Below are 21,811 nucleotides of genomic sequence, written 5' to 3'. Positions count from 1 at the left end.
ACCGCTTGCCCGGATAAGGTTAGCTGTCCCCCCTGATGTCTTCCCAGTTACTCGTTTCGCTGCCGAAACTGAGGCAGCGAAGAACAGAAATCATGGCCTTTGGCCCCCCCCTATATCAAGGAAAGGAGGGGCTGCCATGATTATCAGGGAAGCAGCATCACGTGCTCTTTCTTCCACGGCGACGACATTGCACCTGATAATAGTGCGTGTACTCGGGGCAGACCAGCTGAACAAACAAAGCAATCTAACAAGCCGGCAACACGTCATTTTCGGCTTGCCTTGCCCCTGGAAAATAGCGAGGTGCAGTGTCTCAAGACCGCCACCAAGCCCTGAGCGTCAAATGGTGTCGTTTGGGTGTTCGGCTCCAAGCACAGGTAATTCCCGCCACAAACGGGCGCTTGAAGCCCGTTGGCAGTACCTCTCCTCAGCTCCCAGTGACTGGACGCCACTTTGCGCGGCGCAGCGCTAGTGAAGAAAAAGAAGAGAGACTTCGGGGGCTAAGGACAGCCCCAGCGTCACACTGCGCGACGAGTCGGCCGCGGACCTGCACAAAGTCAGCAGCCGAGCCCGGACTCAGCCAATGGGCTACTGAGGATTTTATGCATCCTGCAGGAACATGCCATCCCGACTTTTTTTTTTTTGTGCATTCCGCCCCCTATTCAGTGCGTTCTTCTACGTACTACGGAGTACTGCGTACATACTCCGTACTGAGTAGATAATAGAGGAAACCGCAAGAGTGGGTCGGCCAAGGGGCCGTCAGCATGTCACTCAGCTTGCCGCCGTTTCGTTTCTTCTCCCCGCCCGTCTGCTGGTGGTGCAGTGTGCAATTTACACGCAAACCAGCCACTCATCTCCGTCTCCTCAAGCGCCTAAGGTGGTACTTTGCTCGTCCGAACTTGCCAGAATCCCATCGTTGACTCTCCGCCAATACATGCTATACACTCACCCCTCACTCCCCTACGCCCTGCGCTTGGGTCGACTTGCATCGCCAGTCTTCCAAGGCTCGCGCTATCGCGGATCCTCCATGGCGTCACGGCCGAGCATATCTGGCCACCCCTCCTAGCGTCTTCTTAGTGCTGGTGGATTACCATCCGAACCCTCATCCCAGGTACCTTGCGTCCGCCAACGGCCACACGCTGTCGTCGTCCATGATGCTTGATGTTTATATCGCCCACTTCCTCCCTCCGTGATTTACACTCGACCTCACCTTCCCCATTCCACCGTTTTGACACTGTCGAACCTTGCTGGTCATTTCTTCTCTCTCTCCTTCATTCTTCTTTTTCAAAAACCAAAAGCTGAGCTTGCTTAGCACGCCTCTCATTACCACACCCAGACAACGTCTCTGATCTGTCTGATTCCATTCATTCACTCACCCACTCATCCGAGTCACCGCCATCTCCGAGCAATCACCCACTCTTTTCGAAAGGTGCTCCGGTAGCAGCAACCACAGTCTTTACCCAAAACCAGCAAGACTCCCACGGACCGCCTTATACCTGACCGCCCTTTCCACCTCTTACATCTCATCCCCCAAATCAACCGCAGCCATGAAGTTCGCTGCCGCCGCCTCGCTGGCCACGCTCTTTGGCGCCGCCTCGGCCGGCTCCAGGTCCGACGACAGAACCTTCGCCGTCCTCCGCTTCAACAACAAGCAGCTCGTCAAGGCCCGCGTTGACCCCATCATCGACCCCGGGAAGATCTCCACCCACGTCCACGGCATCATGGGAGGCAGCAACTTTGGCATGTCGGCCACTGGCGAGACCCTTGCCCAATCCAAGTGCAGCAACGCCATGATCAGCGGCGACGACAGTGCCTACTGGTTCCCTTCCCTGTACTTCCACGACCCCAAGACCCAAGCTTTCGAGTCGGTCGATGTCTTCTATGTGAACGTCTACTACTTGTGAGTGTCGAAGTTTCTGCCAGGTGAAACAAGCTAACATTCACAGCTTCGAAGCCACCGACGACGAGATCAAGGCCTTCCCCCGCGGCCTCCAGATCTTCAGTGGCAACGCCTCCGTCCGTGCCCCGCCCTCTACCGGCGGAAAGCAGAACCTCGAGCCTGAGGACGGCCCCATTCAGCCCGTCCAGTGGACTTGCCCAAGGTCGAGCTACGACCCGCCCTCGTACCCCGCCAACTCTGACGGCTCTACCGCCGGCATCGTCGACCCCAACAACAAGGGCTCCGGCGTCGGTTTCCCCGACCAGAACTGTGACGGTTTCGGCTCTCCCCTGCGCGCCGATATTCACATGCCCTCGTGCTACAACCCCAAGGCCGCGCTCAGCGACTATGAGAGTATGGCCTGGCCCTCCAGCAAGGGCGCCTCTAACGCCCGCCGCGCGAACTGCCCCGAGGGATGGATCCACGTCCCCCACCTGTTCTTCGAGGTCTACTGGGACACGCCCAAGTTCGCCAGCCGCTGGACACCTGGCCAGGGCGCGCAACCCTTCGTCCTTTCCAACGGCGACGCCTCCGGCTACAGTCTTCATGCCGATTTCATCGCCGCCTGGGACGAGGACGTCCTCCAGCAGATTATCGACAACTGCAACGCCGGCTCCTCCGGCATGGACAAGTGCCCCGGTCTGCTGAAGGGCCTCAACACCGACATGAACTGCACGATCCCCTCGCCTATTGACGAGGTCACTGATGGCGTTCTCCAGAAGCTTCCCGGAGACAACCCCCTCAGCGGCTTCTCCTTCGGCCCCCTCGTCGGCGGAAGCGGTAGTGGCAGCGGCGTAGCGGTCAAGCCTGCTAGTAGCGCCCCTCCCGTCGCGTCCGCCCAGCCCTCCGCCAGCAAGGCCGCTTCCGGTGCCGCCATCAAGGAAGAGGCGCCCAAGACTTCCGCCGCCGCTGCTTCCTCTCAGCTGCCCATCCAGGTTGCTCCGGTGCAGGCGAGCACCAAGCCTGCCGAGCCCGCCATGGCCGCTCCCACCGCGCCCGCCGTCAGCCTGGGCGGCTCCGAGCCCTCCAAGAAGACATCTTGCATCCGCAAGACCAGGATCGAGTGGAAGACCGTCACCGTCACTACTCCCTCCGAGGATTCCGGTGCTGCCACCGCCACCCCGGAGGCCGACGACTACAGCAAAGCTCGCCGCCACGTCCACGAGCACATGCGCCGTCACCGCAGCCACCACGACTAAGCGGGCTGGCCCACCCTGAAATAGTTTTCCCCTCACACTCGAATATTTTTGTGACTTTACCAAAGTTCTCTTCGTTAAATAGTTTAGGGCTGTGGCTGAGGAGGAGTTTTCAAGAACTTATATCAAGGGCTGGTTTGAATCCGCACACTGGGTATGGAATGCGGGGTTTGAGGGCGTCCCTTCTGTGCGAGGAAGAACACCGCCGTCGCTGCCGATCTTTTTTTTTTTTCGATTTGTTTCTTGCTTCTCACGACGATGATGATCAGATACATACATAACCTCGGATAGGGGAGAAGTCCAGGGACACGAGCAAGGGTCGAATGGATTCGCTTCTTTGTCTCCGTGACGCGTACATTCGATTCTTTTTACGGATCCCGCTGAGATGTTCCGCATTTGGGAAGGCATTTTGGAAAGACAAAACGTGGAATGGCAATATTCTGGTAGATTATATAAAAATGAACCAGAAACTTCCATCAAGCGAAGCGTAGTGTGATGTCTGAGGCGCCCAGCAATTGAACTGCGTGGCACGTGGCCTAGACCGCCACGACGTCGTTTTAAGGTTTCGTCTGCGCAAGAATTTGACCTCATTTCCCACTGCCAGGAGATCCCCTGATTCGTGTGCCCATACCAGCGATAACTCCTCGGTTGTCCGGCAAGGAGGACGACAAGACAGACCCGCAGGAAAGTTGAACGGCCGCCTGTGCGCTGCCGCCGATCCCCATAAATTCTCCGGACCCATGGTGCCCCACCGCAGAAATCTTTACCTCGACCGCCGACGTTCCCCACAACCGCACACCGAGACGGGATGCACCACGCCGGAAACCAACGCCGGTGACGTCTGCATTTCTTTGGCTGATTGACAGGATCGTCGCCGCCGCCATGTCGCTGTATCACGAGACGGCCGAGATCCTTTCGTCGAGCCCGGACCACGGTGGCAGCCTCAAGAGCCGCGTCTTTGGCAAAAAGGGCCTCAAGTCGCCGCCCGCCCAAGTCTACGCCCTCGCGCTCGAGACGTGCAAGTGGAGCGCCGTGTTGAAGGAGGTTGTCGAGGCGGCCGAGATCCTACGCCACGAACGCAAGGTGATTCCCCGTGCGCCACCCCCACCCGGGCATCGTTGACCTCGTCGCAGCTCACCCCCGTGCTGGCGCTGCTGCTGGTGCACGACTTCCTCCTGTCCAAGAAGGGCATTGCGCTGCCGCAGTCCCATGGCCTTAGGACGTCTATAGAGCGGCACAAGGCCAGGCTGGCCTCTGAGCTGACCCGCGCGAGGCTGCGGAGGAAGATGCCGTCCCTAGAGGCGCTGAGGGCGGACGTCAACGCGAACGCCGACCCCGAGGGGAGACACCCCCGGTGGATCCGGGTGAACTCGCTCAAGAGCACTGTGGAGGACCAGCTCGAGACGACGTTCAAGGCGTACGAGAGGGCGCCGTCCGTCGAGGCCGTGACGCAGTCGGCGGGCAAGGCCATCTTCATCGACGCGCACGTCCCCAACCTGTTGGCGGCATCGCCCGGAACGGATGTGACCAAGACGCCGGCGTACCTCAAGGGGGAGATCATTCTGCAGGACAAGGCCTCCTGCTTTCCCGCGTACCTGCTCGACCCGCGGTCCGAGGACGGCGACGTCATCGACTCGTGCGCCGCTCCCGGAAACAAGACGACGCACCTGGCCGCCATCGTCAAGTCGCACGAGCCGGAGCAGGGCGCCCAGAAGCAGACCATCTTCGCGTTCGAGCGGGACCCCCGGAGAGCGCAGACGCTGGAGAAGATGGTCAAGATCGCGGGCAGCAGGGGCCTGACCAAGATCGGACCGGGCCAGGATTTTCTGGACGTCGACCCGAAGGCGGGCGCCTACAAGAGCGTCGGGGCCCTGCTCCTGGACCCCAGCTGCTCGGGCAGCGGTATCGTGGGACGGGATTCGATGCCGGAATTGCATCTGCCCGAGGTTCCCGGCCCTGCCGCCGCCAAGGGCACCAAGGGGAAGCCGCAGGTCAGCCGCAAGCGGAAACATGCCGAGCAGAAGCCGGTGATGGTCGACGACGACGGCAACGCCGTCGAGATGCAGTCCGAGCAGGAGTTGCAGAGGCGCCTTGACGCGCTGGCCGGGTTTCAGCTGACGCTGCTGCTCCACGCGATGAAGTTCCCCTCGGCGAAGAAGATATCCTACTCCACCTGCTCGATCCACGCGGAGGAAAATGAGGGAGTCGTGACCAAGGCCCTCGCCTCCGAGGTCGCGAGGGAGCGCGGGTGGAAGATCCTGCCGCGGGAGAAGCAGGTCCGCGGGATGCGCGAGTGGCCCGTCCGTGGGCTGCCCGAGGCGGCTGGAGGCGACAAGGCCGTGGCGGAGGCGTGCATCCGGACGTACAAGGGCGATGGCCACGGCGTCATGGGCTTCTTCGTAGCCGCCTTCGCGCGGGACGGCAGTGAGGATTCGGTCGATGAGGATGGGCCGTACGCCAGGGACGAGGACGGGCGAATCGTGAGGGACATGGCGGGAATGCCGGTGCTGAAGAGAACGGGGGAGCCTGTGGTCTTGGAGGATGCCGCTGCGGCCCCGACGCAGGTACTGGCGGAGGGCGAGGCCTATTCGAGCGGGGAGGATGAGAGCGAGGACTCGGAGGTTGAGAGTGACGGAGACGACGGGGGTGAAGATGAGTGGAGTGGGTTTGACTGAGTGATTCGGTACTAATATGAGCGACGTCTTACAAAGTAGCTGGGCTCAGTGTTGCCCTCGATGGAGCCCGAAGTCCTCATGAATATCGGTATACCAGGCATTTGCTATGCTTTATCGGGCACTCTGTACCGTATTAAGAGATTGAGATGTGGCACAGGTCAGAGGTGCTGCTTATGGGGTTTTTAGTATCGTGATATATATGTACCGAGTGGACTGCACTAAACCGCTGACAGGGGTCTAGAGCGACTATATTCATCAATGCCAGGCGTATCTAAATTCTCTGACGTGGCAATTCCGAAGGCCTGGAACTAAGGACGAGCGAAGCCTATCGAGTGTCGTCGGTAGGGTTTGAACTTCAGTTGCTTGGTTGACTTGTCTCTACAACAAGATCGACTTCACTAATTGAAGCGGAGTGGCTAGCTTAACTGTCACTTTATACGTCGACAGAGGGCCAGCAATAACTTTCCTCATTGATGCAAAGCCAAATGCGCTTTTTGCACAGGAAAAAGAACGGCCACTCAGTTATGGATGGCTATTGTGGCGTCATCATAAAGAGCAGTCGTAACTGGTCGACACACTGATCTAGAGGATCGATTTTTTAGACCCTGCAGTCGTTCCATACGATGCGACCTGGACGCTCAACCCTGGCTCAGGAGAAGATCCCTGTCGCCTGTCAAACAGGGGGCACTACATAGTAGACAACGTCCCACCGTTTTCCGACTTCGATTTTCTCCGTCTACAACTTACCCCGAAGTAAGATCCCTACAATGACTTTTTCTGCTCTCCTGCGCGCGGGCTTTTGGGTACCGCTACTCGCGGGCGTGGCTTCTCAGGAGCAAGCGTCGCTCGTCGCGGAGGCCCCCGTGTCTGAGACCCAGGAGATGAGGCTGATTGCCTGTAAGTCCCCTGAGCATTCAAAATGAGCCTGGGCTAACTGGCGTAGGTGTCGAAGTGGGTGATTCGTGGATGGCGTCTTGCGCATAGTACTGACCAGCTGCCACAGTCGTCGGAAAAGTCGAGGCCGCTGGAGGCGGAGTGGAAGGCAGCGCAGTCTTCCACCGAGTTTTCAATGAGCTGGATCGATAACCCCGCCAACGAGCTCTGCGCCGGCCTGCCGGCGGACGAGTACCCTTCAATCAGGCTCCTCCGCGACGGCCAGCCGTCGGTAGAGTATCCCGGCCCACGAACAAGCGACGAGTACGGCCCCTGCCCTCTCCAGAAAGGCTGTGTGTGGCTGACACCGTCCCAGGATACTGCGCTTCCTCGGCCGCGCCAAGCGCTGTTCCCAAGCCCCAGTTGCAACGTTGTCAGCCGAGGAAGTCGACTCCTTTAAGGGTGTGGACGACTTTGTCTGCATTGGACACCTCTCGCCCGACACGGCAGCCCGCCAGGCGTTCGAGGCCGTGGCGAGTAAGTACTGGACCGAGTTCACCTTCGGCGTCGTCGACAACAGCCCGGACGCCGCAGAAGCAAAGGTCGTCTGCTACAAACGTGACGACGAGAGCGTGCACACCCGGTCCGCCGACGACAAGCTGGAAGGGTGGGTCGTCGAGGCCTCGAGGCCCGTCATCGCGGAGCTCACTCGCTCGAACCACCAACGCTTCCTCGACGTAACTCCCCCCCCCCCTCCTCCCTCTCCAATCCTCACAATCACCGAATCGGCTGACCGTGAAACCCAGCGTGGGTGGCCAATGGTCTACATCTTTTCGCCGTCGCCCCAGGCCCGCGCCTCCATCCGCGGCGACCTCCACGCTTTTGCAAAGAAGCAGTACTCGTCCCTGACGGCCGTGACCGTCGACCCGACCTACTTCCCGGACCTCCCGGCCAAGCTGGGCCTCAACCCGTCCGAGGACGGCTACCCCGCCGGCGTGGTGCACCAGTTGTCGAACGGGCGGATCTACCCGTACCCCAAAGGGAGGGCCCTCACGCCGCACGAGCTGCAGGGGTGGGGGCTGGACGTGTGGCAGGGACGCATCAGGCCGTGGACGCCGCCTGGCCAGAAGCCGGCCGAGGACGTCGGGGGCAGCAACGTGCGGATCACCGGGTCGCGCAGCCTCAAGGTCAAGAATATTCCGGGACTGAAGATCAAGATTGGCGGACGGGAGCGGAACGAGCTTTAGCTTCGGGCACGGTCTACGTCTCGCGAAACTCTATTACTCTATAATTATGCAGAAATGCATCTATCTGGTATCCATGTGGCTCTCGTGGCCCCGATAACGCAAAAGACTTTACCAAAACTCCATGCAAATGCTACACAGCGGCCGTGACACATGCCTCTCCGGGTATTTTCGTCTATCACATCCGACATTTAAAACAAATGATTATCAAGAATATGCTCAAACCTAGGCCTGCACCTTGCGGGCGGCCTCGTCATCACGAGGCTCGTCCTGTACGGTGCGCTCGTCGTCCGACAGCATGCCGGCACCGTTGGCGGACCCAGCGCGCGCGCTCTCGTTCTTCTCCTCCTCGGCCATGGCCTCGTCCTCGTTGACATTCTCGTGCGTCTGGCGCATGCGTTCCAGGACGGCGGCGGCCTCGGCAGCGAAGGCGCACTTTTGCCGAATCGCGTGGCCATACTTGTAGAAGAGGAAGGGGAAGGGCAGGCAGGCGAGGGCGAGGAAGGCCGGGATGGACGAGGCCCAGTGTATACCGAGGCGCTCGTACATCTGCGTGGTGAAGAGCGGGAAGGCGGCGCCGAAGAGGGAGCGCAAGACAGCGTTGGCGGCGAGGACGCTGGCAGCGAAGACGACGTACGAGTCAATGAGGTAGTTGAGCAGGCCGAGGAAGACGAGGACGAGGCCGGCAGCGAAGAATCCCGAGGCGATGATGGGGACGATCCAGTGGATCTCGGGGCCGTTGGTCCAGGCGAACCAAAAGAGACCGATGGGCAGGAGGCAGGCGCCGATCATGGAGGGGGGCAGGCGGGCCTCGGGAGGAGCAAAGCCGCCGTGGGCGGCAGAGACCTTGAGGTAGCGACGGCTGTCGAACGCCGTGTAGGTGACGGCGAAGACCATGCCGACAGCGACGCCAAGGAAAGCCAGGCCGCCGACGCCGGGGGACCAGCCGCGGTAGCGCTGGAAAACGATGGGGAAGGCAGCGAAGAGCATGTAGAGGGTGCCGTAGATGATGGCCATGTATATGGACGTCAGGAAGACGATGGGCTCCCTGAACAGGAGGACCCAGGGGCGGGAGAGGGCGACCTTGAATTGCTGGGCGACGGTCTTGCGCGGCTGGTGGGCCTCATACTTGGAGATGTACGACTTGCCGGTGATCTGGGAGAGCTTCTCGGCGCGGCGGCGGAGGAGCACGGGGGCGTAGGTCTCGGGGACCGTCAGGCCGACGATGATGAGGAGCGTGCCGGTGAAGATGGCCATCAGGCCCTCAACCCAGCGCCAGCCTTCAGCGGCACCGAGGAAGCCACCGACGATGGGACCTAGACGTGTGTTAGCGGGCGCTGCAGGAGGGGGCAAACGCAGTAGGGCAGACATACCGATCGAGGGTCCTAGGAAGGGAGCCGACGCGAATATAGCGGTGGCAAACGATCTTTCTTCGGCGCTGAACATGTCGGCGATGACGCCGCCGGCGTTGGTCAAGGGCGAGGCACCGAAGGTGCCAGCGAGGAAGCGGAGGACGATGAGCGTCTGGATGTTCTGGGCGCCGGCGGCACCGGCGTTGAAGGCCGTCAGTGCGGTGTAGGTCGCGATGAAGAGGTACTGGCGGCCGTAGAGCTCGGACAGGGGAGCCCACATCAGGGGGCCGACGGCGAAGCCCACGACGAACAGAGACACGCCCAGTATGCCGATCTCGGTGGACACGCCAAAGTGACGGATGACGTCGCCGATGCCTCCAGAGTAGGCCGTGCTCACGAAGGCGACGGCCAGGGTGGCGACGGCCTGCTCCAGGGTGTACGCCCACTTCTTCCACTTGGGGAAGGTCTGGGGGTTGCGAGCGTCCCCGGGGAGGAAGTCGACGACATAGGGCGCGTCGTGGGTGCCCTCGCCGGGGTACTTGTTCTCGAGGACGGCCTCTGTGACGCCGGCCTGGTCGAAGAGGTAGCGGAAGTAGTTGGCCTTGTTGACGGGCCTCTGGGCCTCGACGTCGGCCTCGGTCGCCGTGATCGAGGACGACGAGGAGTGCGGCGGCGACGCCATTGTGAAGGGGTCGAAGGGATCCTGGCTTGGCACGGGGCTAATAAGCTTCCTGTTGGCTCCGGGTGATGTGCTGGGAGCTCGTCGAGTGCAACGGTCAAAGTGTTCCAGATGAAGAGATCTAGGGCGAGACCCGACTGGAGAACCGGACGGCGAGTTGTCCTATATACCATGGTCGCAGTGTGCATTTCTAATACGAATTCCATCCCCTTCGTCGGTGCCCCCCGTATGAGACCCAGCGACAAGGGGCGTAAGCACCGGTGCACGCCCACCCGGAAACTTGGTTCGTGTAAATCCATGACCAAATGACACAGAATCTGCCTGCTCGTCCGGGGACAACAGCCGATAGTGGTTATCTCCGGGCCTGAGGCTAGGCTAGAGGCGAAGTCGTCGCAGGCGGACGGGATCCACAGCACTCCCGTGTCCGGCGTGTGATGATGGGGACGGGATTGGGTGGCACCGAACGGGATTGCAGCGATTTGGCTTTGTCAGGGTGCGATGGCAGCAGGTGTTGGGAGCATGGACGAACGCAGTGCATGGAAGTGGATCCGCGCGCATTCTCCTTCCTTTTTCTTTTCCGTTCCTAGCCTGGTTTGTCTCTGCGGAACAGGCCCAGTGTGGCCCTAGCGGGGCACCAAATACGTCAGCATGGGTTAGCGGCTCACTCACCGCGGCTCCTCGAACTCCGTGCCGAGGTGCAGCGTCCAACTCCGACGGATTTGAGTGCTCATATCCACACCCGCTCTCCTTTTTTTTCCTTTTCATTATGGATGCAAAGCCACGAATGCGAGTGCAAGACTTACGGACGACCGTCAGGGATTGGCTGCAGCTGCACTGACACGCGCCCGAAGCCAGGCATGCAAAGAGCCCGGCTAAAATATGACTGCGCCATTCAATCCATCGCTGTCGGCAGTGAACACGCTTCACAAGGATTAGAGAGTGGATGGGCCGACAAACGGGTGTTTATTGCCTGTTGGCCTAGATTTAGACTGTCCATCACCAACCGAACGATAAGGGGACCAACGAGCGAATCGCAGGCTGTGCCGTCCGACACGTCAGTTTGCCTACTGAATCCCGTAGTGTTGCCCGAGAGACGACTCGATGCTTGCTCCACCCGATGTATCCCGAACCACGAGTCTTTAGCAATTAATTGCCTTCGGATGCGGTTCCCGGACCCGAACGTATGGAGATCGCCCTGCTGGCCGGGAGGCTCCCTGCATAGGTTAACTGGCGCTTCCCGTACCGTCGGCCCTTGGGAGAGTCCGCCAATTGCTACACTAGATTGGCAGGGTTGCTTAGGTATTGCCTTGGCCGAGGGTCTTCAAATCCGGATCATGAAAGGGCATGCGAGAATCTCATTCGACAACGGGACGAGCGTTTACACAACGAGGCCCCGTCGCGGACCCACCCTGGCTTATCAAGCGGGCCTCAACGTGGCTTTTACGATGAGTGCAGGGAACGGCGTTTGACCGAGCGGCTGCTAATTACCGAAGCCGTCTCAATGGACCTCGGCTGTCTGCGCAGAATAGCGTACGGAGTTAAATGAAAATAAACTTGATATTCAATGCCACTTACCCACCCCATGCAATTGGTCCCGCTGTCCGCTGAGGCTAAACGACGATCGATGAAGGGAAAAAATCGACACGTTCTAGAACCACCATCCGTCCGTCTGTCCGTCCTCCCGTCAGTCTCGTCCCCTCCGCACATCCGCCAGGCGTATGCCGCCGCGGGCCTTGAAGTGCCTCATAAAGTCCGACCCGGGCCCCGCAGCACGGCGTCTACTGTCCGCCAAGACCAGTCCCTCGGCGAACCTTGTCGTCTCCTGCAGACTCGCCCCGAATAGCTTCATCAGCTCCGGCCACGCGTCGAAGTGCTCCGCCGAGTCGACCTTGATCTCCACGAGGCGGAGCTGGCTGCCGGTCGAGATGATGGGCAGCAGGTGCAGCAGCAGGGACGCCTTGAGGTCCTGTCTCTCCTTCTCGAGGAGGTCTGTCATCGTCAGCCGCGTTCACCTGAGGCGGACCCTCTACTCACAGCACATGCGCAGCGCAAACTCGATGTCGATGACGTCCTCGGCGTCCGCCAGTTGGATGTACGGCATCGTGTGGTTCCACACCAACATACGCGTAATCTTCTCAAACGACCTGGCCTCGTTGAGCAGCCCCGCCGCCAGGCCCAGCCGCCACAGGTCCCCGACCGTCAGACGGTCGATCGACGGCTCGTGGTAGCGCAGCATGGTCTGCGACGCGTACTTTAGCGCATCGACGAGGTCGTACTTGTCGGCGATGACGGCCACCTCCAGGATCGAGTCCGCCGCCGCGATCTGGCACACTCGCGCGTTCTGGTGGTGCAGGATGGTGAGGACCAGCTCCATCACCTCGGGGTCCTCGTCAGGGAGGCTGATCTTGACCGGGTCCGATCCGCGGTCCAGCAGCTTCTGGCCCTCGGAGAAGCGCGGCCCTAGCATCGCCCCAAACACCCGTGACGCCCGCCTAAGGATCACCGAGTCCGCGCGCAGCTCCGCCGTCTCCTCGCCGACCCCGACGACGAGGATCACGTCGCCGTCCGGCACCACCGGCACCCCGCTGTACTTGCGCGCCCACATGCGCGCCGCGAAGCTCGCCGGCGACCGCACCTCAAAAAACCTCTCCGGTGCCTCTGCTGCTACCGCCTCCGCTGCCGCCGCCGCCGCCGGCTTGTCGATAGCCATGTGCTTGTCCAAAGGGTGCTCCATTTCCGATTGATGTGGTGACTTGTGAAGGACCGGGAGGGGAGAAGATTGGCGAAAAAAAAAAGATTTGGAGTCGTATTTCCTTTGCCAAGGTTTAGCCTTTTTCCTCAAACTCAGGTCCTCCCCTCCTCGAGCAGGAGTCAGGTCTGCTGTCGGTGCTGGGGACACCCAGGCCTCGAGAGCTCGGATGAGACGTCTTGTATGTCCTGGTGGTGTTCCCCCCGACTCAGCCCGTCGTAAAGAATCGACATGATGGCGTCAGGGCGAAAACTTGTTTTGGCGATTAAGCCTGGATCTTGGCTGGGTGTCCCCGGCGTATAGAACGTTTGCCTCCAGCCGCCAGCCTCGTCGGACCGGCTAAAACTTGTAATCGCGTCCACCCTCATTGGGTCGTCGGCAGTTTTCCCTCGTCGGCTGCTTGTCTATCGCCGTGGTGGCTCGAGCCCGTCCGGAGGGTGGACCCCGGAAGGACGTTTCACGTGCTTGGCAGTGGCGTCGTTCCTTTCCAACTCTCGTTACTGTGATTGCGCATTCGACAAAAAGTCAATTCCAACATGTTGCCCGGGCGGCCACCGGTCGTCCCATGAGAGGTCGGACGGTGCTGGCTGATATCTGGCGTGGGCGGATCGGCTTTGCTAGGAGGAGCATCCAGTTGGTGACGGGCCTGGGCGTGAAAATGGAAAAGAAGAGAGGTGGGGGGAGGGGGGGGAGAAGAAGAAGAAGAAGAAAGTAGCAAAAATCCGGTATCCGAGGCTTCGTAGCTGCCTTCCGCTGTTCATGGAGTCGCCGGTAACTCTAGAATCCGGCATTAGAGCCACTCGCCACCGTGTCGGGCTTGTTCTTCATCCAGGGGGGGAGAGAGAGACGACGAGACTTAAGAGAGGAATATTTCTCTAGGCAGGAAGGAACAGGTCACCTGACCTTGCGATGCGGGTGAGGTTAGGGGCCGTTTGACGTATTAGCCTGTTCCTTCCTTTCTCGACCTCTCTGCGATTAACCACCGTGCTGACCTTATTAACTAGAGCAAGATCACCGAGTGTTGTGTGACACTCTTTACTTTGAGGACCTATGGCTTGCAGTGTTCTTTCTGATCTACAAATGTCCCCTGATCTACAAATGTCCCGATTTCGATCTAACACTCGGTTGACACCTTGCGTAGGTTATGCGATATCAGATCCAACTTACCTACCTCACCCAAGCTCCATCCTCGGAAGCAATATAGACCATACCCTGGCTACCATATGACGCACGTCAGCGCAGCGTATCTTGAATCCTTTCTACAGCTGATTGGGACAGCCAGGAAACGTTGCCGGCCTAGTATCTGCTTGCTTAGACAACCGTATACTGGCTCCAAGTCGACGTGTAATCCAGCCGGAAGTCAACCTGTCAATGTCCGTATATACAGATGTATAAACGTATGAATAAAGAACACGTATCAATAGAAAACAGAGACTAAGGATTTTTCTTTTCTTATTGGCACATGGATAGCCACAAGCCATGTTAGGCGCTCAAGGGCTGGAACGGGGGTCCTCCAGCGAAACTTGTGTCTCGTCTACCAGTTAGGTTGCACTTACATGAGCTTGACAAGTTCATCGATTTTAGACAGGGACATTACTCCTTCCGTACCAACTCTGCTTCCAGATGAATGAATTCCTTAATATTCGATCCGGAAGAAAAATTAATCCCTTACCTTCATCCTTTTCACAACCCAACACCTCCTGCTTCACCATTACAACCATAACAACAATGGCAACCTCGTCACCTCGACACATAATGCCAAAAAAAAAAAAAAAAAAAAAAAAGTGATGGGGGAATCGAGCAAAGGCGAAAAACGTGCCCAAGGCTGCTCTGACAAACTGAGTCGCACATGAGGCTCACTGGTAGCTGGCATTCTATCACTAGGCAGCACCTGCATGTTGTGATTATAGACTTAGCTTGGTGCAGTCTATGCGTATAAGGTTTAACAAGTAGTCCAGGCATCAGCTAGTTCATTATTCTTTGACTTTATGTCTAAGAATCTTCAGGCGCTGAAGAAAAATAACAGTACCCTGCAGTTATTCTAGATTCAATAGTAAGAGCTACTATACTGAAGTGTACTTCTGAAGTAATGTTGCTCAGATCACTGCCACACAAGCCAACAGGTTCTTGCCACTGTACCCACTACACCTGTCATTAAGTTTGTCAGTATATCACTCTCACTGCATCAATTCATGACAGGACCAAATATTAGGACCACGTATTGTACAGAATCTTTATTATCACTATCTATTTCCCAACGGGGTCCGAAGACCCCCAGGTCGTGATGGCTTCCCTACTGCCAACCCGGGCCCACCTGCCACCAGCCCCCATAAAGTGGCATGCCATAGCCGTAGGCCTGGGGCCCCGCGCAGGCCAGCTGGTTTTGATGCTGGTCTCCGGTGGGAGGGCTTCCCTGACTCGGAACGTTGGGTCAAGGCATCAATGGCTCCATGGGAACTCCGCCATATGCCCGGAGCATCTGGGAATGCGGACAGAGGCCGCCCGTCTCAACAGGGGAGGAGTTTCCCTGCCACATGACGCCTTGAGGCTGCGGCTGTATGGGAGGAGGGAATCCTTAGATCGTGGGTCCGTCATACTCCTAGACCGGTTTCGCGCGCCTGGACCCACTCGGAGTGGCCCATACCATCGGCAGCAGTCTCATCGGAGCGGCACAGACCCACGGCCAACAACAGTACCTGCCGGCTGCCGGCCCCGTTAGCGGAAGCACCCTCATCTCACCCTCCATTCATCTCACACCCATCTCGCATTCCATCCCACCAACAACAACTGCCACGATGAATCCATACGACACCATGTCCGAAAACGGGTTACCGGCGAATCGAGACCGCTGCGAGCAAGATCTTCTCTTATGTGACTGACCGCCCGCCGCCGATGCCGGCAATGCCATGGGCATCGAATGCGTGATAGCCTCGTTCGGATCCAGCTACAGACGGGTTGGGGCACGCCGGAACTCACCGCCGAGATCCAACATCTCTTTAACAACGTTGAGGTTCTGCCGAACGATTCCGGGCTGGCCTTTGCCGCGCGGCCGCGCGTCTACGCACACGTTCTGTACCCCCCCCCCCCCCCCCCCCCCCCCGTGACGACGATGTCGGCTACACCCTCGAAACCCTCCAAGTCATCCACATTAGTGACACAAGCGAGGAAGAATAACACATCGATTATGGCGTCGACAGAGGCAGCTCCAATGGATCGCTTCCTTCTACTCCTTCCGCCTGAAGCAATGACCAGAGCTACCGATCGAGCCCCAACTCTCCCATCGCACACGCAAAGAGGAAGAGAAAAGGGGTCTAAATAGGTAGACCAGATGTGTACACTGGCCCAAGACATACTCACAATTCCCTCTTCTGTTGTTTCTTCTCAACTCTTGCTCATCATGTCCGACGTACTAGAGTAGACAGCTTCTCTGATACGCACAGCGTCGAATGTTTGGGCATTGATCTCTGAGTGGCCTCAGCTGAGCTCTGCACTTCGGGATGCTGAACTTGATTGATTGACAGGTCATACGTTGACTGTCGCGCCAAGTCGCCTCACATTGTGAAAAGATGGAGTTTATGAAAGGTCATGAGATGAGTTCAGTAAATCGGTTCCGGCGGTGAAGTCTTAATGGGATATACATGATCTGGACGTAATGAGGAAACGAGAAGAGCTTGACACCTAGTATCCTTTTAACAAGCGGGTAGCATGAGAGTCATGATAAGTCCAACGATACTGAGGGTATATCCGTGTCCGAAATACTTAAATGGAGTAGGTAGCTCCTCTAATTTGCATCAGACCTGAGTTCAACCGGGAAGGCCTGCCACGAGCGTCATGAGTTTCGAACGAATCCTGTCGGTAGAGTGATAGTTTAGCCCGCCAGCTCCAGAGAACTTGTCAAGCACGGCGACGCGGCGTTCGTCTGCGCGCGGGGAGAGGTGCAACAAGACCGGGCATGTGTTGGCTGGCTGCGTCGCCGCCCAGCCCGTGCGGCTGGATCGGTGGTTGGCCCCTCTGCAACACCCAAGACCATAGCTACCACAGGCACGATACCCACACAGGTACTCACGAATACGTACCTTTAGGAGTACCGTATCCACTGGTTAGATCCGGACAAAGCTAGGAAGCCCGCTAGCCAGAGAAAGCTAGTAGATGTCCTATAACGGCTAGTGGATGTTAGCCACGCTAGTCCTAGCATAGAAGGCGGTCACCCCTTCCAGCCCACTAGCCAGCCCGCCGTTAGTGAGAACACAACCGTTACGTAAGAAAATAGATATATACAGATCCCTGTTTCTGCCAGCACACTATACTCCTTACAGCGGCCGCGATACTCCTTACCGTTAGCGTGCTTCTCTAGCTTTGTCCGGATCTAACCAGTGGATACGGTACTTAACCCACTACGTAGGTACTCCATAGCTAGTTAGAGAATCAACCTTGATTATACACACACACGTTGACCCACCTTTGGTGAGCCCTGCCAATAGCCTTGACGACTACGAGCACATGAAGTCCAAAAACGATGCACTCCTCTTCTACGTGCTCGTCGTGCGTCGCGCAAACAAGTGCCTGGTCCTGCTCCAAAAAAAAAAAAAAAAAAAAAAAAGTCGTAGTGGAGGGAGGGCATGAAAGCGTCCCGCAAATCCATTCAACCCCGGGACGGCCGCTGACGATGTTGGCCGGTCACTGATAGTGAGCCGAGACCTTGGGCCCTTTTAGCATTGGGTGCTACTGTTAGATTATAAAAATTGAGAATGTCATAATTAATGTGTAGTGATAATTTGCTGTGTCTCTTGTGTATAGAGAATACTGCTGGAGTATGTATGTTGTTGATACAGCCTCCAGACCCATGGCGGTCATCTAGTTTACCAAGAGCTCGCGGCGTTTCTGTTCCCGCTGTTTGCCCCGGGCTTGCATCGCGCGCTGGGCCACGGGTGTGCGAACAGCGTCATGGCCCCGGCGGGCGTGATTACCTCCGTTCCGCTCCCCGTCTTCCTCTGGAAGTGCGGAGCTCGCTGAGGGCCAGGGCGGCGTCTACCTACTGAAGAGGCCGAGCTGCAGCTTGGGAACAAACGTTTGGCCGGGATGTGTGGCGTCTACATGGGTGCCAGGGGCGACAGTTTATTGTTACCGGCTGGGTTGGCCAATGAATGGTTCGTAATCAGTCCCATGGTCGCAGCAAACAAAAAAAAGTACAATGTACATTCTCGCTTAGGTTGTCTGCTGAGGATTGCGTCCACCATAAAACGTTGACTATACCTCCGGCACCGAATTCAATACGAATTGGCCGCGGCGCAAAACAAGAAATCAGCCATAGCGACCCGTCTGGTGCCGCACCAGGAAGCGATCGGCATCACGCAGTTGGGGTGTGTGCCAGCCCAGCCACAGGTGGACAGCCAATCAGACGGGCCAAACTGCCGGAAAACGCCACCAGGCACATATCAAGCCCAAGCGAGGACGACTCTGCAAACCACCTCCCTACCTCTGGCTGCTAATTATCTGACAGGCGGAGCAGAGACGGCCATGGTCTCGTTTCTCCTCGGATTTTGCCAACTGCCGGATGCCTGATATGGTCCCTGATCCTCTTGACCTCGGCAGGAGTGCATTATTCAGCGTAGACATCTGAGTCGCGGAAGGGCTAATGCAAACGAGGGTCTACTCACTCCCAGTTCAAATATGCGCTATTCAACGTCCCGTTATTTATCATTAAGATACTGCATCATATGCCCTATCATATAGGGACACGGGCATCTTAGGGATTCGATTTGAAGCAACATCTGAGCCCTTGGAGCGCGCTGGCTTTGCATATGTGCAGCAGACAGGGTTGGGAATAAGTAACTTAAAATACTTATTTCTTTACCTTTAAGTAAGTACTTCCAAGTATTTCCTTACAAAATACTTACTTAAAGTTACTTATTCCCAACCCTGGCAGCAGATAAAGGTGAGCGAGCCCCTGGCACTTCGCCCAGTGTCGTCCGAGAGCTCCCAAGCACAGGACCGGAAGGGGATGAATTCGCCGGTGGAATGGAAGATCAAGCAAAGCTGACGCAGGCTGACCAATGGCCTCTGTCTTGTAACAACTTTGCCAACGGCTCTGCTGCAGCTCCTTGCATATGTGCAAGCAGCCAAGCCGCACGACTCCTTTAAAGACTTGGTACGGAGTACCGGTAGCTGCAATCGGCTGCTGTTTTAAAGCAAAGCATAAACTGCCAACACGCAGGAGTGCTTGGCAGCACACGGCGTCGTACATTTGGAGAGGCAGGATTCGGTCACAAAGTATTCCCGGCAAGGGCATCTGACGAACCGTTGCCCGGCCTTATCAACACCAACTTGACCGTTCTACGTGCCGGGATTGTTGGAAGCGGGCGTGGGCCCATTGGCCAAAACCCGAAAGAGGTGCTGGGTGATAAGCAGGACAATCAGTGCAAGGGGCGAGCGGTGGCTCAAGCACAACAGGCGGAGAGTCAGCCAGCCACCCACCCACCCACCCAGGTTACTGGTTCCGTCCAACCCAACCTCGGGTCAAGTATGGTTGAGATATGATCTGCTCTCCGCGCCTCCCTGCACTGTGACAGGACCGCCGTCTTGGACTCTAGGAGAATGGCTGCATGTCGAGCCTTCCGCGGCGATGCACCTGCATATGGCTCTGCTCATTCTAACAAACTCGTGGGCCTCCGACCGAGAATAGCAGACCAATCGCCGTGGAGAGCCTGGTGCGGGGTTGGTTATGTGGTTGGGCATCCGTCAGTGATGTTCAAATTGGCATTCCGGAGGGTTGGCTGAGGTTGCGGTGCCTAGGCGTCTGCGATCCGAGCCCGCGAGTGTCACACACCACCGGCAATTCTATCATGCCGTAGATGGCGACATTCGGGGGAATACGGCCACCAAGGCACAGGTTGACCCGCATCTCGGTGCCGATGAGTCTGACCTGTTGCGGTGCTGCTCGCGGAGGGTGGTGATTGGCGGCACGGCCGGTGATTTTGCCATTGTGAGAAGAGTGATGCGTTGGCAGGGTCTCCTCGCGACCCGACAAGCTGTTACCGGGCGGCACGGACGTGAGATGCGGAAATGAGCATGACTATGAGCCGTAGTTGAAGAGGATTTCGGAGTATGTCCGGCGTCGTATAGGACGGAGTCCTCGCATTGTTCGCAAGATGGTACGGTGGCCGAGGTACCGTCGTGCCGGGACGCCCATCGCAAGGTACTCCATGCGTTGGTAGCACTCGGTGGCCGTCCATCATTCCACAGGCGCGGGGATCCCGATGGTAATGTGCTCGCCTGGGTATAGAGGACTCGGGGCACTGCTCGCCGTCCTGGCCGCAGTCATGTGATTATGTTGGCGCTGCGAAGTGAGCGTCAAAGAATCAAAGCTCTTCGTCCACCGAGGCACACCACATAGTGTGGCCGCGTGGAACGTGGTGGATGAAGCGTACTCGTAGGTAGATTGGCGGGATGACGGACCCGCCGTCTAGCTCATTGTCGACGGGAGGGAACCCGGGACCCCTGCCAGCGTCACTGTGAACACAACTGACAACCAACAACAGTGGAGGATGCGGGTCGACGGTAAGGACGCCAGGGGATAGAAGACGAGGTCATGGTTATGGAAGTTGAACCCAGCCCCTTGTATCCGCAGTGTAAACGAGTCCAACATGGAACGAGTTTAACTTCCCTACAAAGCCCCTGCCTTTACGGCCCGTCAGCTGGCCGCCAGCTGCCAGGATGCAAGTGTTGCATCGTGAGACCTCCCAGCGCCGTGACTCGTGCCCTTCCCGTTAGCTTGACCTGTCTTGCAGGTATCAACAGAGACCGTCACTGCCCGGGATCGACAAACTCGGACACCAGGACAGCCCTGCAGGCACTAGAGGTTGATTTGACGCCAGCCCGCACAGCATACGTGTGGTGCGCCTCGATGACAGACAGATGAAGCACGAACCCGCCGACGGCCGCGTGCGGAAGTGGACTGCAATGGCCCGTCGTTAGCGGCCAGAACCGCCGACTCGGTTAGCGGGCGCAGGTGGGAGGATGAGCAGCGGCCCTGGGATGCAGCCATGTCACTAGAAAGGTATGGAACCGTTCCCCCCCCCCTTTTAAAACAACAGGACAAAAGGAGGATTTGTCTCACCAGCATCTGAGACCCCAACGTGGCCGGGAATCTAGGCACGATATGCTCAACTTCGTCCCGATGCCCATGCTGATCGATTGATGCCCCTGTCTCCTCTTAGTAACAGTAACATCGCTGAAAGGCAAACGAGCCGCATCTTCGCGGACCAGATCACCGGCGCGCGCCCACACTGGCGTCCCAAAGCTGTAGAGCTGTAAATCACGCCGGTCCTGGTGAGCCAACCCCGGCACCGTAATCCATTGGACCATCTCTTGTTGGCATTGGCCGCAGCTGATTGGCCGGGCGGTGGTGAGGATCGGGAGATCCGAGGGTACTTACTACAGGTGAAGGCACCGCTCAATAGCCATGTCCTACCTAAGTACCCCGAAGAGTATTGCAACGTCGGTGTGCAACGGCCCGACAGGTAAACGGCTCGAGGGACGTCGGGGTGGCTGCTGGCGGTGTTCAAAGTACGAACCCAGAAATGACGGACCGTGTCGATACGCAGAAACGATGGTGACAACGGTTGGTGGCCGGTGTGGTACCTCCCGGAGTGCTGGTTGGCAATGGTCACGGACATGGCGATCGTGGCGAGTAGCAATGGATGAGAGATGAGGCCGAGGCTGTTGAGGTACCGGTGGAAAGGGACCCGGTATGCATGAGGAGGGCGTCGAGAAGGCAAGCAAGCAGAACGGAGCATTGCCTCGATTGAGGCGGCTTGTTTGCGCAAGGTCTGGCAAAGGTTGAACAGAGCAAATGCCCCTGTGGGTGACCCAGAGCTGGCTGTCTCGGTGGATATAAGGTGTGGTCGTCCGAAAGCCGATGAGTGTGCAGTTGCGTGCGCCGCTGGTCTGGCATATTTCCAGATCACCCGTGTGATTGCAATCACCGACTTGCGCGGCTCAGCAGTGGCAGGCAGTAAGCGCGACGACGGCCACCTCCACTCGGCGACCTGACCTGCCGGTTTGTTGGGCGAAGGATTTTGCCAGGGATTGGCGAACCAGATCGAGGG

At 57.9% G+C, this 21,811-nt stretch overlaps 9 protein-coding genes across 9 annotated transcripts; 5 read left to right on the top strand and 4 right to left on the bottom strand.

The window, feature by feature from the left end:
- Nucleotides 1–1,544: 1,544 nt before the first annotated feature.
- LY79DRAFT_520702 (uncharacterized protein) lies at nucleotides 1,545–3,135 on the top strand (the record flags this gene model as incomplete). Its single annotated transcript, XM_060555270.1, has 2 exons — nucleotides 1,545–1,897; nucleotides 1,944–3,135. The coding sequence occupies 2 exons, from the start codon at nucleotides 1,545–1,547 to the stop codon at nucleotides 3,133–3,135; spliced, it is 1,545 nt and encodes a 514-aa protein (XP_060411550.1).
- A 59-nt stretch (nucleotides 3,136–3,194) lies between these two features.
- LY79DRAFT_302378 (uncharacterized protein) lies at nucleotides 3,195–3,869 on the bottom strand. Its single transcript, XM_060552291.1, has one exon. It carries the CDS (start codon nucleotides 3,721–3,723, stop codon nucleotides 3,253–3,255), a length of 471 nt encoding a protein of 156 aa, XP_060411549.1. The 5' UTR covers nucleotides 3,724–3,869; the 3' UTR covers nucleotides 3,195–3,252.
- Nucleotides 3,870–4,014: 145 nt separating this feature from the next.
- Nucleotides 4,015–5,807, top strand: LY79DRAFT_520581 (NOL1/NOP2/sun family protein; the record flags this gene model as incomplete). Its single annotated transcript, XM_060555257.1, has 2 exons — nucleotides 4,015–4,215; nucleotides 4,266–5,807. The coding sequence occupies 2 exons, from the start codon at nucleotides 4,015–4,017 to the stop codon at nucleotides 5,805–5,807; spliced, it is 1,743 nt and encodes a 580-aa protein (XP_060411548.1).
- A 767-nt stretch (nucleotides 5,808–6,574) lies between these two features.
- On the top strand, nucleotides 6,575–7,927 carry LY79DRAFT_671745 (uncharacterized protein; the record flags this gene model as incomplete). Its single annotated transcript, XM_060563955.1, has 5 exons — nucleotides 6,575–6,704; nucleotides 6,751–6,758; nucleotides 6,811–7,004; nucleotides 7,057–7,417; nucleotides 7,487–7,927. 5 exons carry the CDS (start codon nucleotides 6,575–6,577, stop codon nucleotides 7,925–7,927), a joined length of 1,134 nt encoding a protein of 377 aa, XP_060411547.1.
- A 222-nt stretch (nucleotides 7,928–8,149) lies between these two features.
- LY79DRAFT_520515 (major facilitator superfamily transporter) lies at nucleotides 8,150–9,958 on the bottom strand (the record flags this gene model as incomplete). Its single annotated transcript, XM_060555249.1, has 2 exons — nucleotides 8,150–9,240; nucleotides 9,298–9,958. 2 exons carry the CDS (start codon nucleotides 9,956–9,958, stop codon nucleotides 8,150–8,152), a joined length of 1,752 nt encoding a protein of 583 aa, XP_060411546.1.
- A 673-nt stretch (nucleotides 9,959–10,631) lies between these two features.
- LY79DRAFT_561337 (uncharacterized protein) lies at nucleotides 10,632–11,521 on the top strand. Its single transcript, XM_060558396.1, has one exon. It carries the CDS (start codon nucleotides 10,726–10,728, stop codon nucleotides 11,422–11,424), a length of 699 nt encoding a protein of 232 aa, XP_060411545.1. The 5' UTR covers nucleotides 10,632–10,725; the 3' UTR covers nucleotides 11,425–11,521.
- Nucleotides 11,522–11,639: 118 nt separating this feature from the next.
- LY79DRAFT_671743 (BTB/POZ domain-containing protein) lies at nucleotides 11,640–12,689 on the bottom strand (the record flags this gene model as incomplete). Its single annotated transcript, XM_060563954.1, has 2 exons — nucleotides 11,640–11,944; nucleotides 11,990–12,689. The coding sequence occupies 2 exons, from the start codon at nucleotides 12,687–12,689 to the stop codon at nucleotides 11,640–11,642; spliced, it is 1,005 nt and encodes a 334-aa protein (XP_060411544.1).
- A 4,515-nt stretch (nucleotides 12,690–17,204) lies between these two features.
- On the top strand, nucleotides 17,205–17,717 carry LY79DRAFT_671742 (uncharacterized protein; the record flags this gene model as incomplete). Its single annotated transcript, XM_060563953.1, has 2 exons — nucleotides 17,205–17,246; nucleotides 17,544–17,717. The coding sequence occupies 2 exons, from the start codon at nucleotides 17,205–17,207 to the stop codon at nucleotides 17,715–17,717; spliced, it is 216 nt and encodes a 71-aa protein (XP_060411543.1).
- A 2,735-nt stretch (nucleotides 17,718–20,452) lies between these two features.
- On the bottom strand, nucleotides 20,453–21,591 carry LY79DRAFT_302272 (uncharacterized protein). Its single transcript, XM_060552290.1, has 2 exons — nucleotides 21,139–21,591; nucleotides 20,453–20,906 (listed from the first exon to the last, which is right to left on the bottom strand). The coding sequence occupies exons 1-2, from the start codon at nucleotides 21,497–21,499 to the stop codon at nucleotides 20,557–20,559; spliced, it is 711 nt and encodes a 236-aa protein (XP_060411542.1). The 5' UTR covers nucleotides 21,500–21,591; the 3' UTR covers nucleotides 20,453–20,556.
- Between the last annotated feature and the right edge of the window lie 220 nt (nucleotides 21,592–21,811).

The sequence above is a fragment of the Colletotrichum navitas genome (assembly GCF_030913465.1).
Source record: "Colletotrichum navitas strain CBS 125086 chromosome Unknown LY79scaffold_54, whole genome shotgun sequence".
NCBI classification, from domain to species: domain Eukaryota; kingdom Fungi; phylum Ascomycota; class Sordariomycetes; order Glomerellales; family Glomerellaceae; genus Colletotrichum; species Colletotrichum navitas.
The sequence above is the reverse complement of the archived record's forward strand: the minus strand, read 5'-3'. Positions and strand labels throughout refer to the sequence as shown.